The sequence below is a fragment of the Pantherophis guttatus genome, chromosome 3 (assembly GCF_059756535.1).
Source record: "Pantherophis guttatus breed Tessera chromosome 3, ASM5975653v1, whole genome shotgun sequence".
Classification (NCBI taxonomy): domain Eukaryota; kingdom Metazoa; phylum Chordata; class Lepidosauria; order Squamata; family Colubridae; genus Pantherophis; species Pantherophis guttatus.
In genome coordinates this window covers 110,896,671-110,909,946 of record NC_142065.1, presented here as the reverse complement: position 1 = coordinate 110,909,946, position 13,276 = coordinate 110,896,671, and the positions used below count along the sequence as shown (strand labels likewise).

The 13,276-nt window shown below is 37.3% G+C and overlaps 1 protein-coding gene across 5 annotated transcripts in view; it reads left to right on the top strand.

Annotated features, from left to right (window-relative positions):
• NUF2 (NUF2 component of NDC80 kinetochore complex) overlaps positions 1–13,276 on the top strand; it is a 65,383-nt gene that overhangs the window by 16,925 nt on the left and 35,182 nt on the right. For all 5 annotated transcript variants that reach the window (XM_087891150.1, XM_060690176.2, XM_060690175.2 and 2 more), the window contains exons 6-10: positions 1,859–1,956; positions 3,428–3,501; positions 5,033–5,129; positions 8,614–8,676; positions 12,388–12,525. In XM_087891150.1, the coding sequence (XP_087747276.1) occupies positions 1,859–1,956; positions 3,428–3,501; positions 5,033–5,129; positions 8,614–8,676; positions 12,388–12,525 (470 nt within the window). The remainder of the gene's footprint in view (positions 1–1,858; positions 1,957–3,427; positions 3,502–5,032; positions 5,130–8,613; positions 8,677–12,387; positions 12,526–13,276) is intronic.

The following is a 13,276-nucleotide window of genomic DNA, read 5'->3' as shown; positions in this document are numbered from 1 at the left end:
AGGGAATGGCACTCCCTGGATGTCCGGAGAGCCTTGCGGATCTATATTAAGAGGATGAGGGCCTTCTGTAAAACGGAGGCACTCTTTGTGTCGTTTTCACTGACAACAATGGGTAGAGGTATCAGCATCAACGATCGGCAGGTGGCTCTGGGTGACCATCACCAGAGCTTATGACACTCGGAACTTATCGAGGCCAGGGGCAATTACAGCGCACTCTACCCGGAGTGCTGCTACAATGGCAGCCTAGGCGATGCAGGCTTCAGTGGAAGAGATCTGTAGAGCGGCTACTTGGGCATCACCTTCACCATTTATCCGGCACTATTGGCTAGACTCCTTCACCTTGGCAGAGGCCGCCTTTGGCAGACGGGTCCTTCATCATGTTCTGAGGACGACCAGTGAACAGGACCAGATAGATACCCTCTATCTGGACAGCCAGCTTTGGTATGTCCCATGCCTGGAGTATCGAGTCCCCTATCCAGAAGATAGGGCGTTAGTCCTATCTGATACACCCGTTTTCGGTAGGGGATGAGATACTCCAGCCCTGCCCTAAGTGGGTCTGGTCCGGGATTCCTTTGGGTGTTGTTACACGTGATGCATTTGAAAGCCCCATGAGGACTTCGTTGAAACTGGGAGTGTCAGGAGAGGATGTCTCTTCAATTTAACCTCAGTCTGTAGAGCTAGAAGACAAGAGTGATACCCATGCCTGGAGTACCTCGTCCCCTACCGAAAACAGGTGTATCAGGTAGGACCAACACCCTATTTCCATTATTCTAACTGTCCAGAATCTACAGAATTTGTAGATGCCGTTCTTGAATTGGATCTAGTATAAGGGTATATTGATAAGGAAACAGTTTTACATAATCTAGTTGGAAACCAATCCAAGTTCTTGCAATTTGCTTATATCTATGTTGTCTGATTTCTCAATCATATTTAATAATGGTATGAAAGAAAGAGCTTCTCATTTTTAGAAATTGTAATGGTTTAATAATGAATGAATGCAACATGGGAATTTGAATGATTTCAAGTCTAATCAGTATCTAAAATCAAAGCTGTAAATTTCTGACCTCATTTCCCCTAATCAAATCATATATGGCTATGGAAAAGCTTTGCAGGCTGTATCTTTAAATTAATGACAGCTGTGCTCAGTTTTACTCATGTAATAAAGCATTTACTTCCACATTTGAGAGCAGTTCATTTGATTTTTGTTACTGCTGATATATATTGGATTGCTAGTCACTGTGAAAGAGTTGACAAACTGCTTCTAATTTGTATAAAATATCAGAACAAATATTAAATTTGTATAAAACTTTCAGAATCCTAGCCTCACTCATGTTCAATTTCAGAGCTGGGAACTATTGTTTTTAGAAATGAATTCCAAAATAAATAGAATGAGATTTTGCAGTTGTTTGATAATGAATTAGATTCTTAATTGTATAAGAGCCATTCAAGCCATCTTCCTCTTTAAAAAGTATTAAGGTACTAAATTAAATATAAAAATGGAAATCTGAATTGGATTTTTAAATGTAAAGGTTGCAAGTTCAATTATATGTTTCATTATGAATACCAAAGAAGAGTGTCAGCATTATGCAGTACTTCCCTTTGTTCATATACACAAGACTTACATTTAGATGTAATCAGCTCCCAATAAAACTCATCTGAAGTCATTTAAGGTGCATTTCTGTTTACAGTTCAATAAACACTCAACATTTTCAGGGATTCCTTAGATGCCATATGTCATCTCTTCCTGGTTGGTTTGTTCTCAAAGAGATAGGAGTTTAAATTTTATAATTCTTTGAAAAAATTATTAAACCATAGGTGTCTTTAATTTTTTTTTTTTTTTTTTTTTTTTTTTTGGTAGAAGCAAACAGGACAGCTCGGTTTTTGAGTGGTATTTTTAATTTTCTATACTTCTGTGATTCACGGCGTGAAGTCTACTTGGAAATCCAGAATGTACATGTAAGATTAATTTTTACTTTTTTTCCTTGTTAGATCTTCAGAAATGATAATTCTGACAAATTGAGTGTAGTGTATTACGGAAAGGTTCTTTAGCTTCTTGCATCTTTTGTGTAGTTAATTTCACATTTTTATCTTTCTAGCTGTTAATCTGTTACTCGTTATGTTTTTTTTGTACCACTTTAGTAAACAGCTTAGCTACCACTGTCTAAAATGCCCATGAAATTACTTTTTCCTTCTAGTGAAATTTCTATTTATTTTTATTATGTTAACTAAAAACTTCAATAATATTTTTTTAAAAAGAATCAATGTATACTAGTTGGCCTTTTTACAAATTCAGCCAGTTCAACAAAAAGCCAAACTTTAGAATTTGTCAAATTCTAAATAATATTAAACTTATTTGATGATCTTGAGCTATCGTTTTATTTGTTCTTCAACCTTCCAGACAAATAAGAGAGTAAAAGAGCCTTATGTAGCTTTTTGATGAAAGGATACATAAATCTGCAAGAAAAAAGGCCAAGTAAAATCTGGATCCATTCCTTTTTCTCTCAGCAGTAAAAGTTACATTGCAAAACTGCTGCTGTCTCATCTTGCCTGTAATACCACAGTTATGTTTTTTCTTAAGACTGAAAAATTGGATAACTAGAATAACCACTTGTTGATTAATTATCTAGGCGTCAGGTATGCAAGCAATGATCCACTTTTTAGAGGAATTATCCATATACCATTCAAAAGAGATAATCAATGAGAAAAAGGAAACAAAAAGACCAAAACATCTCATCACCAGGAATCAACACCTAGAGGAGTAAAGATCACCAAGATTAACATTAGACTAACAATCAAGAAATAAGCAATACCCCAACTCCAGGAACTGCCAAACAAGCTAACAGTAAACAGCCCAAGAAAAGAATCACCAAGACCACTCCCAACAATACTGACAGGGCAAGCCACTAGAATATAAAATGAGAGCAAACCCACTCCCTGCTGGCACAGATGATGTTACCTAGTTTGGATAAAAAAATGTCTGCAAGAAAACAACCAAGCTCAAAGAACAAGGACCCCTCATTTCAATCCTGTGCCACAAATATTCTTTAAAAGTTGAATCACTTTGCTGAAAGTCCACCTATCCTCAGGTTTAAAGAACATTCAACTGCTAATATTCTGACCTGCTGAAGAACAAGAAAAGATTTTTGAGATGTGATCTGCTACTATTGAGAAAGTGACATTTCTTTCCCATTCCCCTCTAGTTTAATTAATCATGGAGACATATATCTTGCTTTCATGTATCTCTAGCCAATATTGTCAGTTCAAACTGAGACAAAACCTGGAGCTTTTATAGCCTGATTTGTAGGCAGTAAATAGGCATAAATGTATTAAATAAGGGTATACTCTGACCAGTATAATTTCACTTTTTATAGTCAGTTGCAATTTTTCTATATGTTGAATTGCATGTAATATAAGTTCTTTTTCAAAGAAAACAGCAATGGAGAAAGAGCAACAACTTCAGGTGGCAATCCAGGATGCAACACTGAAGCTGGAAAAGATGGAGTAAGATAACTACTGAATAAGTATTAAAATTATTAAGAATTAGTTCATAAGACTGAAGTACTTTATATCTGGTATAGAATTTGTAATATTTTGAAGAATGCATGTCTGAATTCTGCTTACATGCTTTTCACATGGATTCTGTTGTTAATGGCATTTGAATCAAAGATTTGCCATAGCATGTTACAGGGAGTGTTGTAAATTGACTGGATGTTCAGTCCTTAAGACTGTTGAAAAATAGGTGCTGCTAATGAGTTCTTTTGAAGTACTGTATTTTTCGGTGTATAAGATGCGCTCCCACCCCAAAAAAAGTGTGTGGAAATGTCTGTGTGTCTTATACAACTAATATTGCTGAAGCCCCGCCTACCTGCTGGCCCCAACCTTTCAGCCTCTGCCTCCCAGCAATTTGCCTCCTTGCAGCAAACTGCTTGATCAGCTTCAACACAGCCTGATTTAGCACAAGCAGCTGATTGGCGGTTGGATCTGCCTCCCAGAATACCGCCTATCAGCTGTTCCAGGCTGCGGGGATCGCCACTCGCCACCCATCACTGCTGCCGCCTATCTGCGCTTCACATTTTCAGCCTCTGCATGCCCCATTTTTCGTCCGTTCCAGTTGGCGGGGATTGTCGCTGCTGCCTATCCCTGCCACCTGGAACAGGCCAAAAATGGGGCACGTGGAGGCCAAAAATGGGGCGTGCTGAGGCAGCGATAGGCTGCTGTGGCAATGGGTGGTGGTTATCTCCATGACAGGATGGGTTGGGACATGGTTAAAGGAAGGAAACTGTGATTTATTTCTATGTTTTCTCAAATTTATTTCTTAAATAAGAGAAAGTAAGATTTCTTCTCTGGTTTTTCCATTACGCGTACCTCTGCTGTTCTGCTCATACCTCTTAGTGGATAGGGAAAAAAGAAGAGCTCCTTATTTGTGTGTATATGAGAGAGAGAGGGGCCGGGGGTGGGATGGGGGGGTCCCAATGGAAAGCATGGTTGAAATGTTTTTGGAAGGACACATTCTCACAATGACTTATTGGAACCAAATTGGTTCAGTTTCTGTAATACAGCCTCAAAATTACAGGGATTTGATTTCAGTTAAAAAAGGAATGAGATTGTGTTTTTCTTGGGCCAAGTTTCTGGAGCTACAGTCACCATTTTAGGTGCAAATAACTATTGAGTTCCCTGCCTAGGTGTGGCTTGGGTTGATAAGGGGCAATGTGTTTCTTTGTGCCTATCATATTGGTTAACCTCCCCTGCTATTTTCATGCAAGATCTTTAAATTTCATCCTCTCCACATTAAGATTTTTTAATGTTATGTATTAAATTGAAATTGTCTAAGCAAATATCTATTGAAGGATGTTTTATGTACATATCTAAAATTTTACATTAAATATATTATTGCAGAATGTAAGATTGCCAAGTAGCTTCCTCAAAAATAAGCAGCTTTTTAAATAAGTGAAACAATATGTACCTTCTGTATGTTAAATTTATATGTCAAATTCATTTTTCTCTAAACTGAGCACTATTTCTATATACTCAGTATTGTTCCTGCAGACCAAGAAGTAGAGTTCAAGGAGCTGTCTCAAGAAATTCAAGAACTACAGCATAAACTCAACCAAGAATATCGGCAGAAAACAGTATGTGTTCTTACTACAGTTCATGTGATATCCACAAACTATGCTGTGTAGCTGTCCATTATATAACAGCTGAAGAGAACTTGTAGTAAAATATATACAGGTAAAGATAAAGGTTCCCCTTGCACATATGTGCTAGTCGTTCCCGACTCTAGGTGGCGGTGCTCATCTCCGTTTCAAAGCCGAAGAGCCAGCGCTGTCTGAAGATGTCTCCATGGTCATGCGGCTGGCATGACTAAACGCCAAAGGCGCACAGAACGCTGTTAATTTCCCACCAAAGGTAGTCTCTATTTTTCTACTTGCATTTTTTACCTGCTTTCGAACTGCTAGGTTGGCAGAAGCTGGGGCAAGTAATGGGAGCTCACTTCATTATGCGGTGCTAGGGATGCGAACCGCCAAACTGCCAATCTTTCTGATCAACAAGCTCAGCATCTTAGCCACTGAGCCACCACATCCTCTTAACTAGCCAACCTATCAGTTCAAAAGCACATAACAATGCAAATAGAAAAATAGGGACCAACTTGGTGAGAAACGTAACAGCGTTCCGTGTGCCTTCGGCATTTAATCATGCCAGCCACAATGCCACAGAATTGTCATCAGATAGCACTGGCTCTTCCGCTTAGAAATGGAGATGAGAGTCGGGAATGACTAGCACGTATGTGCAAGGGGAACCTTTACCTTTACCTATATACAGGTAGACCCTGATTAGTGACAAGTTGCTTAATGACTATTGGAAGTGAGGATGGACCTATCGGGCTACTTTGGACCCAGATTTGAAGTTACGGATGGTTGCAACCCCTCTCCCTGACTGCATTTATAGCCATTTGCAACATTTTGTGGTCATGTGATTGCATTTTACAATTACCAAAGCCTGGCATTTACTTCCAGTTTTCAACAAAACTGTGCCCCTAGTGAACCATTGGTTTGCTTAATGACTGCTGCAAAAAAATTGGTAAATCTTGTTGGTCATATGACTGACCCATTTTATGACCATGATGGGCAGGCTCCATTACCGTCATGACCACCTCTACTGTGACCTGCTTCATTTTTAGAATATCACATCAATGATTAAGGATTTAGAAAACATCTACATTGTAATTGTATGTTCCCATTCTTATAATTATACTTTGTACCAGAGATGTCTGACTTACAGTGAATAACAATAAATAACACTGAGGTAATTTCTTCCCTATTTCCTAGTAAAGCTATTATAAACTACTTCTGAGGAGCTGGATTGGATCAGCTATTCTCCTTTGTATGGCTCATATGCTTATAGTAGCTGGGCTCATGTCTCATTGTAAAATAAGATTCTTACTTTGGTTTGTTGAATAACCTATAGTTAGCTGGATTCACATATAGGTTACTTTATAAACCATACAGCTAATAGAGATATGTGAAACCTGATCTTAATCTTACTAGAAATGCTTCAGAATATGGAAGTGTAAGGATCGCCTCTCCTTCCAAGGAGAGCGAAGATTGCTTCTCTGGGTTGACCATTTTGCAGATTGTGCTTTCTGTAAGGATCACCTCTCCTTCCATCCTAAGAAAGTACGAACTCTTGAAACGTAGTTGTTCAAAAGGATTCTTTTATTAAGCAGAAGTGAAAACCATCCAGCTAAAGCACAATCTGAATGCCCTTAGGCAAAGCAGTAGGATTAAAGTAGTAGGGACCCCTCCCTTTAAGTCAGAATGCAGATTTCAGCCAATACACAAGTGTGAAGATGTTTTCTTTATACTATTTCCTTTGAGAACCCGAACCAACATGCATTCCTACCACTACCCTTTAAAGTGAGACAACCCACATGGCTATCATAAAAATTCCTGCAGGTAAAGGGAATCTCAGGCTTCCTTGGCCCCAGGATATAGGTTGTAAAATATCTGATGACACAGGCCATGCTAGTAAATCGAATCCAAGTCTCCCCTTTCCTCCACTTGAATGGCAGTATCACTTTTAGGGATCTGACAGGAAGAAAATATGCATTATTAAAATTGAACGTACTCTAAGGTGAAATGAAAAATAGGCTCTCCTTAAACATATGAAAATATCTAGATCCTTTTCAGTTGTTCATTAATGGGACAAATGCATTATCTCCTCTGGTAGATGACCTTCATGAGAGCTAGATGTGGGGAGTCTCTTGATCTTGGTAGAGCTATTAGCAGCTTTTGATAACATTAAGCATAGTATAATTCTAGTTCACATTCAGGAGTTGGGAGTGAGGTTTATCTCTTATTTCAGTGGATTGTCCATATGATTATTGTGAGGGAGTCTTCAAGTGCATGGGAACACCACTGCAGGATCCATTGATTCACATATCCATTGATAAGGATATGTATATCTCATATTAAACTATTGGGAGAAATTATCTGTTAGTTCAGGTGAAGTGTTATTAGTATACTGTTGATACTTAGCTATGTATTACCAGATTCAAGCCAAGATGCCATGGAAATCTTGGATGGGAAGAAACAAGCACACATTAAATCCTACCCTGATATAGCCTATGGGTGTCAGTAAACATTGAATCTATACTATTGGTTCCAGTAGTTATCTCTAATTATTTTTAGCCACCCAGAATCATAAACCTTAGATAGGCAGCCATGTAAATTGAGAAACACATACATGCGTTGAAGAGGTGGTCCTGGCTTGGTCCTGGATTCTCAGCTCCTGCTCAGGCACCAGGTGGAAGCCATGGTCAGAAGAGCTTTCTTCCAGCTTTTGTCTGTGAATCGTTTACTGCTTTACCTGTACTAGGGTGCCATGGCCACAGTAACTCATGTCCTGGTCACAACCTGATGGGGCTCCTGCAATGTGCTTTTGGGTTGGGGCTGCCTTTGGATATCACATGGAAAATATGGTGGCAAGATTGGAACAGCCTTGACAATGAAGAATAAAAACTATACTAAAATTGTGGATTGGTTTCCAGTAAGCATCTAGGCCTCATTTAATGTAATGGTCATCTTTAAAGCTGTATATGGTGTAGCATCATGACATATTACACAACAATTATTGGGATTTTTAATTGTCTTGGGCTAAATTATTTAATTTGGTTTTAATTATGTTTCTAACTTTTGTATTTATGAATTTTATTTTGTGCCTGTTCACCGCCCTGAGTCCTTTGGGAGTAGGGCGGTATATAAATTTAATAAAACAAAACATAAAACAAACACTTTGGCAAGGTTGAAACTATCCATTCATTTGAGTCATCTAGATTTCCAATGCCCATGGCAGCCACATTTTCTGAAACTCTGTCTTCCAACATCATACCTTGTTAATATTCTGTAAGCAAGCCAAGCCTATATTGTTTTACCAACCTTTTGGCCCCTAGATCCTCAGTGGGAATATTTATCCTTTATGTTTAATGTTTGGATTGTATAATTCAATATTTTTATTTTGAGTATTGCTATTTGTCACTTAAAATCTTCTGGGGTTGGGACAAATTATAAGCATTGCAAATAAATGTTCTTAATTGTCGTGCAATTTTTTTTGTAGAATGTTTTGCAAGAAATGATCCATCAAAAAAGAATGGAAATTGCAGAAAAAAATCAAAATTTAGTAAGTAGCATTCAAACAAAGACTAGTAAATTTAAGAATCTAATTTCAAAAACTGATAAGAGCATATGCTTAACTATAATAGTTTACATACTGTATAATGTGAGATTCTTTGAAAAATATTTCAAAGATGCTTTATTTTAGAATCATAGGGCTGGAAGGGACCTTGGAGGTCTTCTAGTTCAACCCCCTGCCCATGGCAAGAGATCTTATATCATACCAGATAAATGGTTCTCCAATCTTTTCTTGAAGACCTCTAGTGATGGTGTGCCCAAAATTGTGGGAGGCAAATTGTTCCATCGGTTAATTGTTCTCACTGTTGAGAAATTTCTCCTTAGTTCCAGTTTGGATCTCTCTTTAATGATCTTACATCCATTGCTTCTTGTCCTGTCCTTCGGTGATTTGGAGAATAAGTCAACCCCTCTTTTTTGTGACAGCCCTTCAAGCACTGGAAGACAGCTATCATGTCATCCCTAATCCTTCTCTTCAATAAACTAGACATATCTTATTCCCTTAACCATTCATCATACAGTTTAGCCACCAAAGCCTTTATCATCTGTGTTGCTGTTCTCTGCATTCTTTCTAAAGTCTCAGCATATTTTTTGTTTCATGAAGACCAGGACTGGACGCAGTATTCCAAGTGTGGCTTCACTAATGCAGTACAGAGTGGTACTATCACTTTTTGTGATCTTGATGCTACCCCTCTATTGATGCAGCCCAGGACTGCATTGGCTTTTTTGGTTGCTGCTGACTCATAATTAAGTGTTGGTCCACAAGGACACCTAAATCCCTCTCATAGTTACTACTGTTGAGCCAGATACAGCCCATTTTGATAAGTGTGCATTTGATTTTTTTTCCTCCCTGGGTGCAGGACCTTAACTTTTCCCTCCACTGAACTGCATCTTGTTAGCTAGGGCCCAGTGCTCAAGTCTGTGAAATTTTATATCACTTTTGAAGTGAGATTTTTTTCCCCATTAGAGATATGCAAGTCTTTCTGTATGAGTTCAGGCATCCCCTGCCCAGATCAAGGTTTTATTTTTAAATAAATTTTAAAAATGCATTTTTTGTTGGGTTTCAGATTCTGTCGTAACAGGTATTTTAGGGTGGGAAGGAGAGGAAAAACAGATATGTTATACCAGCATTGCCCTATTTGTCTCTTAAGTCACCTTTGGTTTTCTTTATCAAAACCGTTTCCACCCATTTTGGTTAAGTGACATTGTCCTCTCTAGAATGGTTCAGGTAAGCTTCAAGGCACAATGTATTTGCATTGTGCATCAAGCAAAACACGTTTCCTCAATTTTTGAAGATTGGAACCACATCAGCTCTTTGATTCATACATCAGAAACCAGCAGTTTGGATTCAAAGGCAAAAGGAGAGTTGAAAGCATGTAAAGGTGTCCATGTAATACCAGCTTGCAACTTTTTGGAACAGCCTAGTCTTTTATCAAGAACATGCAGTTGTTTTGCACTCTTGGGAAGATATACATTAGGTTTAAGAATTTGCTGACATGTACCTCCTTCTTTGATACAAACTACCCCCTTTGAATTGAAATTTAATCTTTTGGCAAATAACCCCTCCCTCTGCATAATGCACAGTTCAGAAATGCTGTATGGACAGAGATAGATCAATTTTTCTTTCCATCTATCCTTTTTTGTTCTATTTTATCTGCCATCAATCAATTTAAATCTATTTACAATCCTAGACCAAACACAAGAAAAACACCTGCAATACAATGCTCATAGAAAATAACTTTTAAAATTGGGGGAAAATCTGTCATCTTCATTTACGTCGCAGGTTAATTTGGTAGATCTGATTTGTTCTAATGTAGGCATCTCTTTGTGATAGAAATGTGGGATGTTATATATACTATATTATAGTATTGCTGTGAATCATGAATAGCATGTTCTATAGCTCCAGACCAGATAGGGAAATAGAGTACTCTTTCAACACAAGTTACATTGCATTAAAAATGGTAGTAATTCATGAAGCCCACCAGTATCATTTAGATTTGGCCTACAATTTTTAATAAAAACCCAGTATGGTATTTATCAGAAAGGAAGTTGGCTCTGAATATAAAATGATATTTTCTTCCCATCATGAAGATGAATAAGAAACAAGGTTATTCTGAATGCTGCCTGGTTTCCCTGTCTTGTAAGTTAGTTACCAAAATGCATTTCATTCCCCTCCCCCATAGTATATTAACAAAGAAGTGTAGGGCAAGAACAAAAAAGCTTAATATTGATTAAATTAAATTAAATTAAATTACATGTCCTTACTCTGAGCTAACTTTAGTGGCTCTTATTACTAGATAAATATGCTTAGCTTCACGTATCCTCTGTATATGACGAAATGACAGGGAGGGGTAGGGTCAGCACGTTTGTCCTGACCTTGATGGTAACAATTTCATTCTTCTCCTGCTTCCCAGGAGACTACTGTTGCAAATGCTCCCACTTTACATTTATTCTGAACTTACTGGTTTTTGAATAGAGCAGTTTCCATTACTGCCTGTTCCATGCTACACCAGTTTGGTGCAGTGGTTAAGGTACTGGAAACCTGGAGACTGAGTTCTTGTCCCACCATATGCATGTTTTGTCAGTCCAGAATCCAGAACAGTTTTGGAAGTCCTAGATATTGCAACAGCAGAATTTTGAAGCTGCAAAATTCTCAGGGATCACTAGATAACAGCAAAGACATAACAAAATATCCTGACTCTTTGGTGCCATGTAATGATCACTGGAAAGGAATCATGTTCTCTCAACATCTATCCCAGTATTGAAAGAAATGGGTTGCTTTCTTTTCCTTTTTAGCAGCCTGATGCTGGGTGACTGCCAAAAAAAGCTATTTGCATTCTATCACACTGACTAACTGACCCTAGGAATCCCATTAATCCAAAATGTAAATTAAATTTATCATAATTACTCTTTAGTATACATAACAGAAAAAAAGTAATTATGAACAGAATCAAACTCATTCTCTTTCATCAAACAACAAATCTTCCTTTAACCCTTGAAGAAAGAAAACCTGTGGCAAGCACATCAAACAATTACAGACAAAATGTACCATTGACAGCATCAACATAGAATATTGCAACTGACCTTACAGGTTACCTAATCCACTTCTTTGTTCAAATTCACTACTAGCATCTGTAATACATGGTCATCCAACCTCTATAAGCACTTATGTTCAATAAACTGCACAAGAGCACAAACATAGTTAATGCATTTAAGCTTGGAGGCCAACCTCTATAGAATCTTTTATGCATTTGAGAATGTGTGCTGCAATCTCCACGTCCCTTAACAAAAAGGTACAAGAAACTGCAGCAATTCAGTGTAAAAGGATAAATAAGTGTAATTGATTGTGGCCACAACACTCTTCAGCTTCTAAATTTATAGAGAAAATATTGACAAAATACTTAAGTATAAAAGAGTGCAATGCAATGAAAATGCAATCTTAAATCTGGTCAAATAGAGAACTTTATATTTAAGAATACCTTGCTATCTATTTTATGCATGCTTTTTTTCCTATGGGGAAATTAACAGTCCTTCAATTTATTATTGATTATTCTGCAATGACTATGCGTTGGGCTCTTATTCCTTCTCTCCAAAATGTATACACAAACACTGAAAATTTAGCTACTTAAGATTTATTTTATAATCAAATGATTCTAAACTTCTGAAAGTATTAGGATTAAAAAATTGTATTCTCAATAAACAGAATGATCTGAAAATGGCAATTTGTTATCTGAAACAAGAACAAGAGCAACTGAAGTCCAGGATTACAGAATCTCCAGAGAAACTCACTAATTGCAGGGAACGAATGAAACAGACACAGCAGAAGATTAAAAAAGACAAGGTGAATCTTAATATTAAGGGAATTTTTGTTTTCTTTTATAATTTATCATAGTAATTACAATTGATAATAAAATCAATATTTGTCAGATTTGCCTCCCATAGCTTTAGCTTCTATGGATTCCTAAAATTAAGTTAAATTTATAAGAATATGCATTTTTCAAAATTAATTCAGTTGATTGTATCTTACATATTTGTAATAACGAAAGCCAGTGAAAAGATATCATTAGTGCAAAATTTGACAACTGTCTCAACTTGGTTCTAGCTTTTCTGTGTCTACAGAAATATTTAAATGCATGTCCTCACAGCTACTCAGTTGTACTTCAGGATTAGTATTGTTCCCAAACCATGGTTCCCAAAGTATTTAACTCTTCATCATTTGAACCAATTTATTTCCAGCTCAGATAAACTCATCGAAGGAACTGTTGTAAAGACAGGTTTGCAGCAGTAATGCCACAGGGATTACACAGCAGTCTGCTCTCTGTTGCCAAGATCTCTTATGTCCTGACTAAAAGTAAAAATATAGACAGGTATATAGATATTTCTTTTAGTTCAGAAATACACTTAGGTCCTTGCCTTCATCAATTGTTAGTTTCACCCTGATAGGCACCAGTAGAGCCTAATATAGTGCCAACTAGTTTGCCCACTTTTGATCAGCAGCAAATTTGCAGCTGATTTAATAACAAAATTTATAAGTCAAACAACTAAGACAAATATAATGCTCAGACTGAAGAATTTGCACACAAGATCTGGGA